General features: G+C 36.9%; 1 protein-coding gene across 19 annotated transcripts in view; it reads left to right on the top strand.

The window, feature by feature from the left end:
- nrxn3b (neurexin 3b) overlaps window positions 1–15,892 on the top strand; it is a 407,078-nt gene extending 391,186 nt beyond the window's left edge. For 14 of the 19 annotated variants that reach the window (XM_073855573.1, XM_073855572.1, XM_073855579.1 and 11 more), the window contains one exon: window positions 10,496–15,892. In XM_073855573.1, the coding sequence (XP_073711674.1) occupies window positions 10,496–11,448 (953 nt within the window). In that variant the 3' untranslated portion in view covers window positions 11,449–15,892. Of the gene's footprint in view, window positions 1–6,740; window positions 7,236–10,495 lie in introns of all 19 variants that reach the window. The other 5 variants (XM_073855584.1, XM_073855587.1, XM_073855588.1 and 2 more) reach the window with 2 other exon arrangements.
- The last annotated feature ends 3,751 nt before the right edge of the window (window positions 15,893–19,643 follow it).

Genomic DNA, 19,643 nt, shown 5'->3' on the forward strand with positions numbered 1-19,643 from the left:
TGGGTAGACTCAGCGAATGCGAGATGGTCACGGAGGTTAGGCACCGATATCCGAAGCCCGGATTTGCAAAAGAGAGTGAGGACTGCTGTGAATGTCAGCCGCTATGGTCCATTTCATTTGTTTTGCATGGAAAAGTTGCTCTGAAAGGTGAAATTCTGCTCTGAAGATGGCGTTCAGAGCTGAGAAAGAGGGTGGCCCATCGGATTTGTTTACAAGAATTAGCTTCTGTAAGCACACAGAGAAAACACTGCAATCTAGCCAAGCTTAAGGCTTAATGCGCTGTGGAAGTGTTTGCTACGTAATGGAGCTTAGCCCAAAGTACATTTCTTCCTATCTCCGTTCTGCAAAAACAAATATAGTCCCCGAAGACAAGCACGTGGCGTTTGCGCTGAATTGTTACACTGTGAAAATTATCATTGCTTGTTAATCGCTAATGCAAGATTAAAGTATTTACTGAGACACGGGTTGAGACCCAGTCTTTGTGCCTGTGGTTCTTGTTAATGCCTTTCATCTTGATCAGCCAAAAATGAATCCATTAGCTCAGGACGACCTAGGGAATCAGTGAGACGTATTAAAGAAGTCTGAGAGACGATGATTGTAGTTCAATTACTATAAGTCATTTCCTTTTATGTAACTGTGTATTCATAATAAATGTTTCTTACTTGAAGTGATGATAATTCTGGCAAGGCAGATCATTGAAATCTTCAGATCTACTGATCTTCTCATTAGATTTATATTTATAGTCATTAAATTAAACTATAGTCTCATTTTTATACGGTCAGCAAAAAATGGTCCCTATCTGTCACTGGAGTGGTACCCTTTCAAAAAGTCTACCTTTGCACCTAAAAGTTTTTAATAGTACCTCAGAGGCACATACTGTAAGCAAATGTACATATCTGCATCTAAATATATATTTGGACATTTTTAAAGGATTCTGCCCCATTGAGAGCTAGGGACTATCTTTGACCATTTTTTCTGACAATGTATACACAGTGCATTCAGTACAGTTTGTAGATCACTTGATGTCTTCTCTGTGTCGCACAGTATAGCCCCGCCCACAGTGAAATGTCATTGGTCCAAAATCCCATTCCACAAAACTGCATTAAACGTGAAATATGTTCTATTTTGCTAAACTGTTGGACTTGACTGTAATTTCTACAGTTGCTTCCAGCCAAGTGCCCAGTAAAATACCATAGTTTTCTTTTCCGGTTCATTGCTGTGATGTGCATTGCATTGTGGGTATTGGCATTTCGTTTGCAGTGATTTGCTGTGTGTTTTGAATTTGCGGTAGACTGCTGTAAAACAACAGCAGCAGTGCTACTGTAGTTGAATAAAACAGTGTTATAAAAGCATATATGGAAACATAAAATATATCTATGAAATGAAATACATTTTATTTCTTATGCTTTTAGCGGTGAAGCAAATTTCAAAATATGAATTGTTTTTCAGGAGTGTAAATAATTTATTGAGAATTGTAGATAGAAACAAGAAAGGGATTATGGATAAATGCTTGACCGTCAGATTTGAATTTGACCTCAAGACTACAAAACACTAGTGACGCCAAAATTTTGCTCCTCGGAGTGTCGGGAGAGTGACAGAACTTTTATCAAGTGACTCTGTGGCACTGTGATAGTTTACACACCTATGACACGAGCGACCTGGGTTCGATTCCCTTTCAAGGCAATATTTTTTTTAAACTAGGTTACAGTAAGGGTATTGTACTGTAAAATGGAATTGCGGTGGGGGCGTCGTGCTGTGGAAAACATGTGCAGTTGTGGTGCTGTAATGGGGCAGTTACAATCACGAGTTACTGCATATATACAATAAAAAGTCTAATAGTGTATAACTGTCACATTGCATAGCATTTTTCTTGGAGGTGAAAAAACTTGTAATATGTTTAACTTTTCTCCGCCAATAATGAGTTATCTCGCCAATTAAGAGAAAACGCCTCCATGACAAATATAAGTTTTTACGGCAATCCATATTTCCGCTATTATCCACTAGGTGGCTCTCTTACACAACTTCTAAAACACGGAAGCAGATAGGGATCCATGCGTAGTAAAAACTCTGTGTTTGTTTTGATAATCGTTCTAAATCTGGGGCCTCATTTATAAAGCGTGTATACGCACAGATTTGATCGTAAAGTGTGCGTACGCAAAAATCCACAACAAAGTTCGTCAAACTGTCTTTAGCCCTATTCGGACGGGATTAGTTTTACAGGGGTAGATGGCGTAATGTAATTTTACCACTGGACGTCTGTAATATTAATGGTCAATTCGGACGGGATTAGAAATCTCAGTAAAACATTCAGGGGTAACTCGTTTGCGCAGCGCGTCACCTCTCGTCTTCACGTGCGCGTTACCTTGCTTCCTGATATCACATGTGCAAACAACATGACAGACGAGGAAAACACGAAACACTGTGATTAATTTCAGTTTGGGGAGAACGTCAGTTTCATAAACAGTTCCGCGCCTCTGAGAAGTAAATTTGACCTTTTTTTTAAGTTTGTGTCGTGTTATTCAGGAACTGACTTGCCATTGACTTGTTTTTCCACCTAGAACACAAGTAAATGCTTCTTTAAGCGCTTTTATATGTATAAGAAACCCGCAAATAAAAAGGAAATGACGCGATTTACGTGTATATTTACAGCTGGTCTAGTCGCACTGGATTAGTATTACCTGAGGTAATTTCTCCGGAACTTTTTACAGAAGGTAAAAGTCGCTGTAATCTTTACTGACATTAGCCCTATTCGGACGGGATTAGTTTTACAGGGGAAGATGGCGTAATGTAATTTTACCACAGGACGTCGGGTAATATAAATGGTCAATTCGGACGGGATTAGAAATCTCTGTAAAACATTCAGAAGTGGGAGGGGTAACTCGTTTGCGCAGCGCGTCACCTCTCGTCTTCAAGTGCACGTTACCTTGCTTCCAGATATCAGATGTGCAAACAACATGACACAGACAAGGAAAACGCGAAACACTGTGTTTAATTTCAGTTTGGGGAGAACGTCAGTTTCGTAAACAGTTCCTAGCATCTGAGAAGTGAATTTGACTTTTTTAAGTTTGTGTCGTGTTTTATTCAGAAACTGACCTGCCACTGACTTGTTTCTCCGTCTAGAACGCAAGTAAATGCCTCTTTAAGCGCTTTTATATTTAAAAGAAACCCGCAAATTAAAAGGAAATGACGCGATTTACGTGTATATTTACAGCTGGTCGATTCGCACTGGATTAGTATTACCTGAGGTAATTTCTCCGGACCTTTTTACAGAAGGTAAAAGACGCCGTAATCTTTACTGACATTGTCCGTAATGATTACTGACATGGAGCATTCGGACTGGACTAAAATCACAGAGAACCTCTGATAAAAACTTGCTTTACCCCACCTCCCTATGTAAAACTAATCCCGTCCGAATAGTACTATTGTCCGTAATGATTACTGACATGGAGCATTTGGACAAAACTAAAATCACTGAGAAGCTCTGATAAAAATTGCTTTACCCCACCTCCCTATGTAAAACTAATCCCGTCCGAATAGTACTTTAGATGTGGAAAAGTGCTTAGCGCCACGTCAGGGTCTGAGCAGACGTACGCAGTTTTGCTTTTCCGATTGCTGCAGGTTTTTGGAAATATAAGCCATTCTTGCTGCTTAAAAATAATTTAAACACTGACATATAAAAGAGCGTCTATCAATGACAATAATTTAGCATTATTTAAAGGTGGAGATCTGAAGCTGATCAGCTGCGCATTATTTTAAGATCATTTGCAATTTATAGATTTCTCATCTGAAAGAAAAAAGTACACACGTTTTCTGTGCGTACGTTCATTCAAATAATCAAACGTACGCATTTTTGATAAATTATCGTAAGATCAAATGAAGGATGGTTTCTATGCAGCATTTTATAAATGATCACTGTTAGACTTTTTATTGTATATATGCAGTAACTTGCCAGTGAGTTACTGTAGCTGCCCCATTACAGTACCATAACTGTAGATGTTTTTGCAGTATGATGCCTTTGCCGCGGGTCCATTTTGCAGTATAGTACCCTTGCTGTAACCTAGTTTAAAAAAAAATTGCCTTGAAAGGGAATCAAACCCAGGTCGCCCGTGTCATACAGTAGGTCCGCAACACTTCCTAAGTGCCACAGAGTCACTTGATAAAAGTTACTCGCTACACTCCCCAAGTAGCCTCTTCTGTCACTCTCCCGACACTCCGAGAAGTGAAATCTTGGCGTCACTAGTGTTTTAAAATCTTGAGGTCAAATTCAAATCTGACGGTCAAGCTTTTATCCATAATCCCTTTCTTGTTTCTATCTACAATTCTCGGGAAATTGTTTGCACTGCTGAGAAACAATTCACATTTTGAAATTTGCTTCACTACTAAAAGCATAACAAATAAATTTTATTTCATTTCATAGATATATATTTTTTCATTTTATATGCTTTTATAACACTGTTGTATTCAACTACAGTAGCACTACTGCTGTTGTTTTGCAGCGGTCTGCCGCAAATTCAAAACATACAGTATTAAATGTTAATACCCATAATGCAATGCATATTACAGTAATTAACTGAAAAAGAAAATGATGGTGTTTTGCTGGGCATTTTGTGGTAAGTGGCTGTGGAAATTGCAGTTAAGTCTAACAGTGATCTCTAATAAAAGTCCTTTGCAAAAATGCAATTATCGCTATTTTATAGCTATTTTTGAAGAAACCTATCCATATTTGAGAGGTGATAAAAAGAGAACAAATAAAGATAAGATTAATTTAAAAAAATCAGAGTATCTGTTCTTTCAATTGATATATTGTATATTTATATATTTAAAGAAGAAAATTTTCTGAATCGCATTAAGTACATAAAATAAACTAAAAATAAACGAAAAAATATAAAATAAATTTAAATTAAATAAACTTAAGAACATCTAAGTGTATTAAACTGTGTTTTTTAAACACTATTTGTTTTAATATACAAAAAAAGTGTTGGGTTGTTTTTAAGAGCGTTTACTAAGGTACTATTGAAGTTGAACTATACTTTTAATTAGTATATTTGTAGTGTATAACTTGAACAATATTATTAAGCACAATGTACTAAAAATGTACTTAAAAGTACATTTTTAGTACATTCAAGTATATTTTATTTTTACCTGGGTAAGTGTGTACAGACGAATCACTGTAAACTGTCGTTATATTGGCCATGCACTATAAAACGTAAAAAAAGAGATATCAAATCAAAAACTATTTTTTATATTACTTTAACTTATCAAATTAAGTTCAACAATTTCAACTTGGTTTTTATACATTATTTCAACTTATCACAGGTTTAAACTCAGTTAACTTGCATAACCAAGTTGTTTTTAACTTCGTGCTGCATTTATTTTACAATTAGGCCTTTATTTTTTTATTGGGTTTACGTTAAAGGTTAAAAATGTTCTCATGTCCAAAGCTAAGTGTTTAAAGTAAAATTTTAAATCAAAAACATCTGTGAGACGACTTTTGTAAGCTTTTTAAAATGATGCCATTTTGTGGAATTCCCTGTGTTTACTGTCATTAATGTTGAGCGAACGGCTGTTGGCTACAAAGAGATTTCTGGAAAAAAAACTTCAATGCATCCAGGATTATACATATATTAATAATACGATCAAACAGTAGGTCTTTATCTCTGTGATGCTGATGAGATATGATTGATTCATGTGTGTTATACAGATGTATCCCACAGCCTTTGGCCCATGTGTTTCTTTAGATGAGCTCTCCTAATCCAAGCTTGCAGTGCTGTGATTCTACTTTCCCTAAATGCAACTTGATAAAAAGCATGAGTTCACATTGCAGTGAAAATTAAAACAGACAAAAGTGATTTTCCTCCTTTTCCCAAAATATGCCTTTCTTTGTGCTGTCAAACTACTAACAAGATAAGAAAACTAATAATGATATTATTAGTTGTGAAAGTGGTGACTATAATATCTCTCCTTTTTGCCCTTAATTATGTGCTTTCTGTTTTATTCTTGATAGTTGTTTTATTTTCAGTTTGTTTGTTTGTTCGTTTTATCTCTTGTTAATGTTTGTTTGTACATGTATACACACATATATATACACATATATTCTCCAGCTTGCTTGTATGTATGTATATACTGTATGTGTGTGTATATATTAATTTTTTAAAAACAGAATTTTACCCAAAACTGCTGAAAATAAACATTTGGATCACTTTGTGCTTAGTTTTTAAAGGTGTGTTTAGTTTTTTTCTCTACTGTACGAAATAAATAAATAACTGAGCCAAATGTGCTGTAGAAATTTGAATAAACGTAAAATTGTTGTGAGCTTCATATCTGTGAGTATGAAGTGGTCCAGATGTTTGGCTAATGGCATATCATTGCCAAAGCAGAATGGTTTTTGAATAATATATATTGGTATAAAAGCTTTATGACTTTTATTTTATTCTTGTTCAGTTTCTCTATTTTCCTCGATCAGTAATTAATCTGTGTATAAAACTGCTAAATAAATACACGTGTGTATATAGCTAAATATATTGACATCACTATATATATATCTATATATACACATAATTTCTCACCACTGTCTAAAAAAACAACAACAACTTCAAAATTGTTCAAATTTAAATCGGATACTGCATGGGACAGAAGTTGCAGCTTAGGGTCTGTAAGATTGTCAGTCTTGAGTGCTATTTGATCTTGTAGATGGGCATGTATATGCTCATTGTTTGTATATCCACATCCCTTCCTTACAGCCCAAAGCTCTATTGCCGCCCGACCGCTTCGTACCGCCCTTACATGGACATGGCAACTGATGTACACGTTCACTTCCATCTATGTCATTTCCTACCTAATCTGTTCATAGGCCCCTCCTTCTCTTTCTCTTGCCCCTCCCCTTCTACGGTAGAGTATGTACAGTCATTCAATCATATGTAACAAAAAAAGATGATCAAAACAAAATGATCTAAAAAAAAAAAAAATGAATTGATGTACAGTTTTCTTTTGTAGAGAAAAAGGATTTATTTATCAAAAATGAGCAGAATGGTGACATTTATTTTTCATGTCATGGTGTGTGAATGTATGTGTCGTTGCCTCCCTGTACCACCTTGTCTAAGAAAAGAATTGATATATCTAATTATAAGCTCAATTGATTGCTTAAATCTTTACACTTTAACCCCAAGCATTCTTACACAACTTTCATTTTGTAAATTTTTTTCTTCCTGCCAAATTCATGCGGGCAATTTGTTGATGTAAGTCACAGAACCGTTGCTATGCTTTCATTTCGATGACTTGTTTTACAGGCTAACCTTTATTTCATTTATTTTTTCAACTAATTTGTTTTATTTTTCTTTACCTACTGCTCTCGTTTTGACTCTCTGTGCCTTTGGTTTGCGAATGTTTCTGGTGTTTTGCTCTAACCATTTACCAGTCGTTTGCATTGCCTTTCATTTTTCTTTCCTCTTCTTTGGTTTGGTTTGGTTTTATTGTTTGAGACCGTTACGTTGCCTTACAGTGTCCTTTGTTTGTAAGTCTGCAATGTAATCAGCAAAGCCACACTGGCACACGTTCAAGCAGTTTTAAGCAACATCCGGATGTACCTCGCATAGCGATAAAAATGCATCATTCATTATTAAAGTACTATAATGGACCTCATTCTTGAAAAACTGTGTGTTAATTGATTATAAATACAAATAATGAGTTTGAAAATAAAAACAAATCCAGTTTCATTATCTTTGAGATTTGGAAGCTTGATTTCCATCGTTGACATGATTAAAGATATCAAGGTTACATTTTCACATACTTTTCTTTACGTTATATATAAATAAATATATATATATATATATATGTGTGTGTAGAAAACCATAAATAACTAAAAATGACTTGCTGGGTTTGTACAGACAGGGTCTGTATAACACCCTCGACATAAGAAAAACAAATTAAATGTAACGTATGACGTGATATGAGGCATTCAGGTGTTGATGAACTGTTACGCAACGTGTGCCGTTGTGGCAAATTCATAGAAACTGTCAAAAGGCAAATGGCTTTCATCTCAAGTGTGACAGACTTAAAAGAAGAAACAAGTAATGGAGTGATTTTCTCTGCGGTTTTGATAAGCCGCTCAGAAAATTCGAAATCTCAGTGCAATAATTGTATTTCTTTGAGTGCTCCATATATTACTCTCTTCGCTGGTCTTACGTTCATCAATTCGACAAAATGCTTAATTTACTGAGTGAATTTGCATCCTCCTGTGACCAGTAGCTTTAAACGAATCCACTCAGTTTTGGGGTTTTACACCCCTACAGTATACGCATAGCAAAAATTAAAACTACAATATGTACTGTATGTTCCTCATTTTTGGACTTTGATAGAAATCTGCCACTGTTGTTTATTTGCACATGCTGTTGTTTTTCAGTAAAAGGATTTTGCAGTATATTGGAAAATGCGAGGCTGTTGGTCAATTCTGAGTACAGAAAATGATCAAAAAATGGTCCCTAGATGTCACTGGGGGGAGGTACCCTTTTGAAAATTACACTTGTGCAACTTAAAGGTTCATAATTATACCTCAGAGGCACATATTGGTACCAGATGTGTATATATATATATGTACCTTTGTATTAGGACCTTCTTCCAGTGACAGGGACCATTTTTCCTGAAAGTGTAGTAGAACAAAGTTTGCCATGCTTCTGGATATTATTAAATAAGCCAAGCAAATACCAAACGATTTTTGGGAATAAGAACCAATCCGTAATAAGACTCATTTAAATAGAAAGGATCCAAGTATTTGCCAAAGATATTGACTTGAAGGATTACTTCACTTTCATAAAAAAAATCCTTATAATTTTCTCACCCCCCATGTCATTAAAGATGTTTATGTTCTTCAGTCGAAAAGAAATTAGGATTTTGAAGAAAATCTTTTTTCAATGCAGCTTCAAAGGGCTCAAAACGATCCCAACTGAGGCACAAGGGTCTTATCTAGAAAACGATTGTCATTTTCGACAAAAAAAGTACTTTTAAACCACAACTTTTCATCTTGCACTAGCCGCGTGACGCACCAGCGTTACATATGTGAAACCACCCTGATCTCATGACTTTCTGTGGGATAGTCACAGAATTTTTCCATGGCATTCTCACGGATTGGTTGCTCAACTGTTTTGTCCTATTTTCTTACCATTGTCACTTTAGTTTAGGGTTAGATATACATAAAATGACATCCTTACCCAAACCCAACGCCAGGCGACAATTGTTTAAAGTTTAGAAAATATAAAAGAATATATTAGAAAAAATAATATCAATCAATACTTAAAGTGACATACTAACGCAAACACCAAATCTAACCCTAAACCGAAGTAAAAATGGTATGAAAATAGGAAAAAGCTGTTTGCGAGAATGCCACAGAAAAAGACAGTACGTAGCAGGGCCACGGAAAATGCGGAGATCTGTATAAATGCCACGGAAGAATGAGCGGGGGAATTCTGTGACTATTCCCATGGAACTTTGTGATATCATTTTGTGTAAATATGTAAGGTGTTACATAATATGTAAGGTCACGCTGGCGCATCACAAGGCTGGCGCAAGACAAGAAGTTGTGGTTTAAGAGTGCACTTTTTTGTGGAGATGCCAGTGGTTTCACTGGATGGGACCCTTGTGCCTCGGTTGGGATTGTTTGGGGTCCTTTAAAGCTGCGTTAAAACTGTAAACCGTTGATGTCCACTATATGGAGAAAAATCCTGGAATGTTGTCCTCAAAATGTAATTGCTTCTCGACTAAACATAGACATAAGCATCTTGGATGACGTGGGGGTGAGTGAATTATCCGGATTTTTTGTGAGAGTGGAGTAATCCTTTAATTCGCATCTTAATGCCATAGAGTTTTGTCAATGCATTTCATGCCCTTTGAACTTGGATTGCAGGTTGTTAAGCAATAAGATTAAGCTTGTTGAAATACCACGTTTAGTGCTGTAATTCCGTGAATTTGCTCCTTTAAAGGGATAGTTCACCCAAAAATGAAAATCACTCTCACACCTAAATATTTATTTGTTCTGATGAACACAAAGGATGACATTTTGAGAAATGTTTATAACCAAAGCGATCAGAACACCTATTGACTTACATAATAGAAAAAAACAAATACTATGGAAGTCAATGGGGGTTCTGATTGGTTTGGACAGGTATGTAACATGTAACATAAGAGTGAGTAAATGAATTTTCATTATTGAGTGAATTTTACCTTTGGGAAAAGGCCCAATACTTTGCTTAGGTCGGTCGAATAGTTCAGTCTGAAAGCTCAAGACCCCGCATGCTCCTTCAAGCCTTTTGATACAACAAACCTTACATTTCCATGTTCTCTTTCAGTTCTTTTGTCACCTTCTTTTGTTTGGTCATTGGTCTAGATTAGTGTTTTTAGTTTTTGTTTGTTTTTTGCTTTACTTGGTCACATACAATTGCCTGTTTTTGAGCAGCGTTAAGAATTTGAACTAGACACTAATTTCCTTATTTCTGTTGGTTCGCAGGAGGGGAGTTAGTCATTCCCATTCTAGTCGAGGATCCCATTGACATCCCCCCTGTTTCCACTCGAGCCCCTTTCATTCCTCTTCCCCCAACCTTACACCCCGTCCTCACCATTATTGATACCACCAAAGAGTCCCTGTCAATTGCCACCGATGCGGGGGTACCTTGCTTGTCGGACCGAGGCAGCGATGATTGTGATGATGATGATGGTGATGATGATGGTGGTGATGGCTTGGTGATATCGGGGTTTGGCTCAGGGGAGGCCTTCGACTCTAGCCTCCCCCCGACTGACGATGAAGATTTTTACACCACCTTCTCCCTGGTAACAGATAAGATCTTGACCACGTCGACCTACGAAGGTGGCTACAAAGCTCTCGCGCCCAAGTGGGAAGTAAAGGACTTTAAGCCTAGCAAGGCCTCTGAGGCGGGCAGGACTACGGCCGTTCCCCCTCTGCCTGACCTCAGGAGCTCAGCGTCGTCGCCCGAGGCCGCTCCTAAAATCCCTGCCGGGAAAATGAACAACCGTGAGATCAAACCCCAACCGGACGTAGTGTTGCTACCGCTGCCCACGTCTTACGACTCGGACGGCACCAAACCCAGAGGGCCGTACGTCACCCAGCCCATGCTGCGCAATATCCCCAGCGCCCTGCCCACTGTGCCGGTCATCAGGAGAGTAGTGCCCCCCGGTGCCTCGGAGGTGATACGCGAGTCCAGCAGCACTACGGGCATGGTGGTCGGCATCGTCTCCGCCGCCGCCCTTTGCATCCTCATTCTTCTCTATGCCATGTACAAATACAGGAACAGGGACGAGGGCTCCTATCAAGTAGACGAAACCAGGAACTACATCAGCAATTCGGCACAGAACAACGGTACGGTAGTGAAAGACAAACAGCCCAGCACTAAGGTTGCCAGCAACAAGAGACCCAAAGATAAGGACAAGGAATACTACGTATAAAAAAAAAACATTTCGGACAGAGAACAGTAATTTTACGCTGAAAATCCTTTAACGAACTTTTGATCACGTCGAGTGAATGAAAATGAACCCATTTCCGTGTTCAGTGACTTCTGTAAGCACACTTTAAACGGTAAGCGGATGGCAAGAAGGACTTCGGGACCTCGATGCCGTACTTTCTGTCTGGTTGTGGGACAATGCCGGTGTAAAATATCTCATTGTTACATTGTTATCCCTCAAGTGACTTTGAGGTATGAAAATCTGTGGTGTAAAACATGAAAGAAAAAACAAAGCAACCCCTGTCCATTGTAATCCTGTACAAAATAGCAATGATCATGGGTCATGATTTTGGGCATGCATGTGACGTGTGTGATGTAGTACTGATATCTTTGCAAAGAAGAGAAAACAGGACCGGTACAAGTCGTGGAGATGCAAAGTGGAAAGATTTGCCATAAAACAGTACTCTTCTAGCCCACAATGGATGAGAAATGTACCATTAGTACAGATGGTGTTTTTTTATGTGTTGGATTATGTGTTACAGGGGTTTAAAGTGGAACGTTTTCTATTTTTCATTAGCATTCCTTCTGTTAACACACTCGTTTTTCCTTTACTTTTACTTCTTTGTCCTCTTCTCCATTGGTGTCTGACAGATTCGCTTTAACGTTATTCTGAATGAGCTCTACTACGTGTAGCCAGATTCACATGAAAACGTCTTTTACGAATGAAAAACGAGTACATTAAATGCAGGATGACCGCTTGAGTTATTTTCTACGCACGCACACCTCACATGATATGGAGCAGCTGTGAGCGAAGCGATCTTGTGTGTTTTACGGAGGGCTGGAATACAAATTTGAATTTATTTGCAGATGTCCAATGTGAACAAGTGTATATTTCATGTTGTCACAGTCAACTGTGTCAAACAATAAATATGTTTACATATTTTGTTAAATCATAGCTGTGGTACTTTGTAGCTCATCGTTGTACATAAGTTAATTTTCATACTCTTCCTACAAATTGAACACTTAATTTAGTCTGTTGTTTGAATGTACACTGGGGTTCAAAAAGCTGAGATTTGTAAGTATTGAAGGTATTGAAACATTGTGACATAAAATTAGTAATATCAGCAGGGTTTCCCGCAGAAAATTTGTTAGTTAAGGTGGTTTGTGCAGAGGGACTGGCAATCAAAGGGGCGTGGCGTATGCGTCATGATGAAAATTAACATATTTTAATAAAATAAATAAATAAAATATTTATTTTTAAAACACTCAAATAAAACTTAATTTTGAAGAAACTATGACAAAAAATGAACATATACTATATTATTAATGAATTAAATGTTTTTACCTCTAACGGGAATAGCTGTGTGATGAAGTGACACTAAAGGGTTAATAAACACAAACTAAAGCAGAACGTCTGGTGAACGATGATGGATAGCGCAAAGATTGTAAAAATTGATTATTTTCTACTATTAATGACATTATTTTAAAGGAGTGTAACTACTGTAGCATGTAAATAATGCACATAAATAAAGTGAGCAAGAGCGCTCAACAATTATATCTAACCAAGAGGCACGTGAAACCTAGCTAGCAGGTTGCTCAAACAACAAAATCACCAGCTAACTTACTTTCAATTTGCAAGAACTATAGACTAATACAATAACAGGCTTAAATAAACCTAAAACATAAGTCCACTTTCAGTTCTCACGGACACGCGTTTTATCAACTGGCTATCCTCCAGACATGACGGACCACGTCTTATCTCATTTTGGCCGTGTGGTGCTCGTGCACGCTCGCGGTGTGAAGCGCATCTGCGCTATTCTCCGAGATGCACTTGACGGCCTTTTGTGCAGCAATCTTTTTTTTTGACGACCTAGTTAAGGCGGTAGGGTTTCCAAGCTTAGGCGGGCCGCCTTAACTGAAATATGCTGTGGGAAACCCTGATCAGACTCAGAATGAGGTTTATTCGCCAAGTGTGCGCGCACACACAAGAAATTTGTTGTGGTTTGGATTTGATTCTGGGCTATTTCTTGGTCACTCAGTGACTATGTTAGCATTTGAGGCTTTATACTCTGTTAGAAAAAATTGTCAAAATATTTACCCCAGCTGTCCCTGGGGTAAATATCTTTAAAAAGCTCCTGATATATACAATTATGTACACATATGTATACATTTGGTACCAGTATTTACCTTTGAGATACTAATATGTATCTTTTGATATACTAATAAGTAGAGATGTACGTTGGTCAATAATTGGTATCCGATAAAAGCAATTTTTCTCGATATTTAAAATTTAAAACAATTTGATTTAAAAACAGCCGCTAGTAGGTCTGGGCGATATGGGCAATAAAATTCAAACAAATATGTTCCCGTATCAGTCGGTGTTGAGGATTATCATGGTAAATGGCCAATCTTTATTTCTGTCCAATTTAAATGCAGATTTTTGTTTCTGAATGAAAGTTGTAAAAACCAGTCTGTTAATTATGGTTTTAAACTACTTTTTATTCAGAACATGACAAATACTTTCCAAAGAAGTGATCAATTGAGGTAGAATGCAAATTATAATATTAGTAGTAAAATTAATATCACAATGTCATCTTAATGCCCTTGCTGCTAGTGCCTTCATCAAAAATGCTGCATTCCTTCTTCTATGCACAGCATTTAGTTTGGCAATTACAAGCTGCACTGCTAATAAATGAATAACTTGCCCCATCGTGAATACATGCAGTACTGTCTCTATTTTCTAAGCGTGCCTTGTTTTATTTTCTGTTGGTTATTACAGTAGGCTACCAATACCACCGTCATTCGCTCGAACTTGATGCAAACGCCCCTAATTCTCATGATCATTATTTAAATATGGCGTGGTATGTTTGACTGGAGGACAATATTGAAGAGTTGTGGCCGGCTTCATTTGCCCTCACAAGAACTGACAAGCGCATGACATCAAAAGACAATGAGAGCGATTCCAGAGTCGACTGCTCTGTATGCTTTCGAGACGCTCTCTCGGTATGGTCATCCGCATGCCGGTCTGCATGGTGCCGTATAAAGTCGAACACACCCATTGCCATGGTTTTTTGAATGACTTATCGCGAGACAACAAAATTACGTTGTCGTTATAAACATCAGTTAATGGAAACGTCGTCATTTCACAATCGTATTTGTTGAAAATAACGCTAAAGATTTGCGCAAATCTTTAATGGAAACGCAGCTTCTGACTCCTCTGTTTCTCTTTAGGAGTGGGCTTTATGGATGATGACCAATCAGATAGTAGCCTCTAATGTATGAACCAATCAGAAACAGTTCAGTCAAAGTCTCACAGGGAGTCAAACGATGATACATACATAAATCTATAATTATTGCAAATCCAAACAAACATAACAAAAATACATTTTACATCTCTGTTGGCGAGAACGATGGGTAACCTTATGATTATCTGCATAGTTCATCATGTTAATGACCAACAAAATTAATACAGAAGTAATGAAATTATGTAAAATTGATCAAACTGCACATTATTACCATCATCTATTTTTTTATGACAGAAATTCTTGTCCACCTTCTTGTCACACACATGCACTCTTCAAAAACCTTGGAGAATATGTATTTACATGGTCACATACAAGCCGGGTTCCCTGGCAGGAACCAACCAATTTTTCTTAATCCTTTAAACAGTGTAAGGAAACCATTTACACGTCTCAAAACGCAGCTTTCTGCCAATCTCTGGAATAAGCCGTATTTTTAAATGCATGTAAACGTAATCCATGCCAGCTGGAGTTCATGCTGTCAATCATGCAAACGGAAACAGACCATATACTAAAAAAAATGTAAAAACTGGTATCAACTGTAAATCCTTTTCACTTAAATTGTGATCAACATACAGTAATGTCGTTTCTCACATTAATTTCTTTCTGGTAAACCGAATCATTTCTACTAGTGCCCTCAGACTTTTGAACCCCATTGTATATGCGTAAAGTCTAATGAAAGAGTATTATTCAGTCATGAGGGGTTTGTATGAGAACTGTAAGACGTCAAACTGTTTGCCCTGCACACTTGCATTAATGTGTTACTGGTTATTTTACTACCGGTTCTTGTTTTCTATTTAAACAAGGTTACAAGAGCTCATATAATAAAGGTTTCACACTGCTGCCACAATTTTGGAGTTTAAGATGATTTGTTTTTAGTCTTATTGTTTTATTCTGTGTATTTATCATTTTTCATCATGTTATTGTGCGCTCTTTAGGTTTGTCGATTTATGAGCATTTGTGCTGGCAGTAGTTGGGATTTGTCATCTTTTCTATCCGTGTCTATTTTTATTGTTTTGTTATCAGAGCACTCGCAGAGAATTGTGTGCCGTCATTTTGTTTCTTTTCTTCCGTTCGTCAGTTACTGTTTTCACTCTTGACTTTCAGCTATGTCCAGCAATAAAATGTTCCCAATCATTTTCAAAGCTATTGTGAATTTTGCTGTCTTTATACAGTATACTGTAATTCAAATCACGAGAGAATGCAACCGTGAGGTTGTAGAAGTTAACATTTCATTTATTTGTCCCCAAATAATATTTTTATAGATAATGTTTAAACCATTTGAGACAGGCTTATTATGAGCTCAAAGCAAAATTGTTAAAGTAATATAGATAATATATATTAAACATCAATAGATTGTCGTGAAATCCATGTTACCTTGGCAACAGAGATCACATTAAAAGCCACCTACTAGTCTTTTCAAAATAAAGGTGCTGAAAGGTTCTGAGCTGCAATGCCATAAAATAACAATTTCTGGTTCCTCCAAGAACCTTTCAGTCAATGGTTAATGAAAAATTTATCTTTCTGACTTTTTATAGTCTGTGAAACCTTTTCTCCATGAACAGAAAGGTAAAGGGGGTCGCACACCAGACGTGCAGCTCAGCCCCACGCAGCGCTGCGGCGTTCTTAAAAATCGAACACATTGTTTTCTAAGAGTATACGCACACCTGCGCCGCCAGGTGGCGCCTGTCTGCGGCGCCCAGCTTTGACTCAGGAAGTTGCTCAAATCCCTGTCGCGCCACTCACATAGTTTAACATTAAATAACATCATATTTGTCCCAAATCATTAACGATTAACATTGGCTGCTAACGTATATTTTGCATTTTGAAGTAGACGCTATCTAAAATAGGTTTAATGTGCACTTCTGGTTTACGATACCTCCGAGTTGTCCGAGACGCGACTTGATGCGGGTTGCAACCCCCTTAAAGCTTCTTTGCGGAACCATACAGCCCAACTAAGAACCTTTCAGGAACTTTTATTGTTTAAAGGGACACAAGGCAGCATTTTTATGTTAATAAATCATCTTCGTAAGTCGGTATATGGTCATATGACTCATTGCATGACGAATGAAGACCCTCTCGCCCGCCCCTACCGTCTGTAGGAAGAATACCCCACTTGCAAGTTCGCTGTATCCGACCCGGTGTCCTTCAGTCTCGTAAAGTCTCCGATATAGAAAGCATTTACTCCCAGACACTAGGGGGAGCTAGTAGAGAAATAATACTCAGACTTGCCTGGTGTGCCTTTAAGGGCCATTCACATTACATTGATAACTATAAGAAATATAAGAATAGCGAAGTTCACACCACCGATAAAGATACAATGAACAATATTGTTGGGATCACTTTCTGAGTGATTTTTTTTGATGAACGATAAACCAATGACAGCAAATCTATTTGAACTTTTTAAATCGTACATTTAAAAAGACAGATGACACGGCGGAGAAGCTCATTCTTGAGGTCCGTAACATAAAATAACCTCACGTATCCAGCGCTGATGCAGTTGCTGTGAAATTGACTTAAAAGGGGCAGTTTCCCAGACAGGGGTTATAGTCCCAGACTGAAATGCATGTGTGAGCTGCATGTGTGAGCAGTCCTGACTAATTTTAACATATATCAGTGACATTGTTTTGTCTCAAGATGCACACCCGTAGTGTTTTTTGTAAGGTATGTTTGTAAAAACTTCTTAAATTACCTAATTTAAATAAGGCCTAGTCCTGGATTAACCTAAACCCTGTCCGGGAAACCGGCCCATAATGTTTTTATTCTACTACATTGACTACGCCAAAAAGGTAAGATACTACACAGACTACTAACTTAGATTCACTGTTAGGAGCTACGCAAACGCTGAGTGTTGAGGACATCTGCTGGTAAATGATACAAGAACAGCATATTTATACATTTATTGGCACGTGAACAATTACAATGTTTATTTTTTTAAGGAAATATGTAATAGTAGTTAATGCCATTGCACAAGTTGCACAAGTTCTGCTCCTCGCAAGTGAGGTGTGATCGGTAATATAGTTATCAGTTATCGTTAAAGTTAACATTATCATGGGATAATGGGATCGTCAATAAAGAGAAAACGAAGCCAATGACAAGTTTTTTCAGCAATTTGTATTTCCACTATTATCCACTAGGTGGCACTCTTACCCAACTTATAAAACCCTGTTCAAAAAAACTGTTCAAACTCTGTGTATGTTTTGATTATCGTTCTGAATCTGATCTCTATCAAAAGTCCTTCACAAAAATATATTAAAACAGCTTTTTTGCTAAAAATGTGTTGTTTTTGAAGAAACCTATCCATATTTGAGAGGTGATAAAAAGAGAACAAATGAAGGTTTTGAAAGCAGACGTCTGTTCTTTTATTTGATATATTGTATGTTTATATATTTAAAGAAGAACATTTTCTGGAAGGCATTAAACTTGTGTGAAAATCCCCCCAAAAAATGCTGGTGCTGTCTAGCAATTTTTTTTTTAAAACGCTGACGGGGAAAGAGTTAGGAGTGTACCATGAAGAACTGTGAATGTATCATATTTTTGTTAAACGGATTGTCTATTTACACTGAGTGTGAATAGGATCCCTTGTTGGTAAACACTATTTATACTAGTCCCGCTCACTGACATCTGACTGGCCACCCTGGCCTGGATGTCACCCCAAATTTAATGCGCTACTTTCACTCCCTCCGTAATTCACTTCCCGTTAATCACCATGTTTATTTCGACGGGTCAGCACATTGTAAAAAATTATGTGTTAGTTTAACACATTTTGTGTCATTTTGTGTTGATTTTGTGTTAAAATATAACACAAGTTGTGTTAAAAGTAACACAAAATGAGTTGTTTCAATAATAACACATAGATGGGTGAATTCTGGGACAACGCATTTAGTGTCTTGTTCCAGAATCAACAATAATGTGTTGTTTTTAACACATTCGTTCTAAGACTGTAATAAATGTCTTTCTGCAGACTAAATAATGTCTAAAATTGTATATCTTTTTCAACAAAACCCATGATGTGGTGAGGTACTTTTCCTCAGGCAAACATTTTTTTTGCATTTGGTCTTATAATAAGCCTAACCCATTGAAGTCTCATTTATTAAAAGGATTTGCCTTTTGCAGACCTTGTTCTTCTCCCTTTTCCTATCATATATTACATCGAAAAGCCAAAGGCATTTATTTTCAATAAAAATAAAGAAAATGTTTGAAAAGTAGAAATAAAGTGTTTATTAAGAATTAAAATATTTATTGGGCAGGGTTATGGGGTTTATTTTCCAATAAGCATTCAATTAATACATTTAATCATTTACATTCTGTTATTATTGCATCCTGTTAATCTACAAAAAGACTGAGGTGCAAATAGTATCTGCCAATATAGATCTAATTATTAATTTGATCTTTTTTTATTAAATAAAGCTTATTTTCACCTACTGAAAATAGCATATCGCTAAGATAATGCTGATAATGTCACTTAGTGTAAATAGAAAATATCTCTGTATTGTATTTTTACTTGGTGTAAATAGCATCTATCACTCAGAAAATATGCTATTTTTACTTAGTGTACTGGTAAATAGTCTATCTAACGCCATTTGCACTTGTGTAGGCTAACTAGCTCCTGCTTTTTGTAAATTTCACAGAAAATGTCAAATATATTTTATTCAGGGTTTAAAATTGATCACCTGCTACTAATCATGCATTCAGGCTAATCATGTAATCTTAGAAAAAAGCTTTAAAAAGTCAGTGTTATTTAAAAATGACTGGCACCCTGTTTGCCTTGCGGGTCCTCTTTAATCCTTCTGTTTTCCTTTTGGTTCAGATGTGTATAAACCAACCAGAAGCATTTGAGAACATCTATCATTAGCTGCTTAATAATAATCTTGTTTATGTAACCCTGACATGTGGAGAC

Source organism: Misgurnus anguillicaudatus, chromosome 18 (assembly GCF_027580225.2).
Source record: "Misgurnus anguillicaudatus chromosome 18, ASM2758022v2, whole genome shotgun sequence".
Taxonomy (NCBI): domain Eukaryota; kingdom Metazoa; phylum Chordata; class Actinopteri; order Cypriniformes; family Cobitidae; genus Misgurnus; species Misgurnus anguillicaudatus.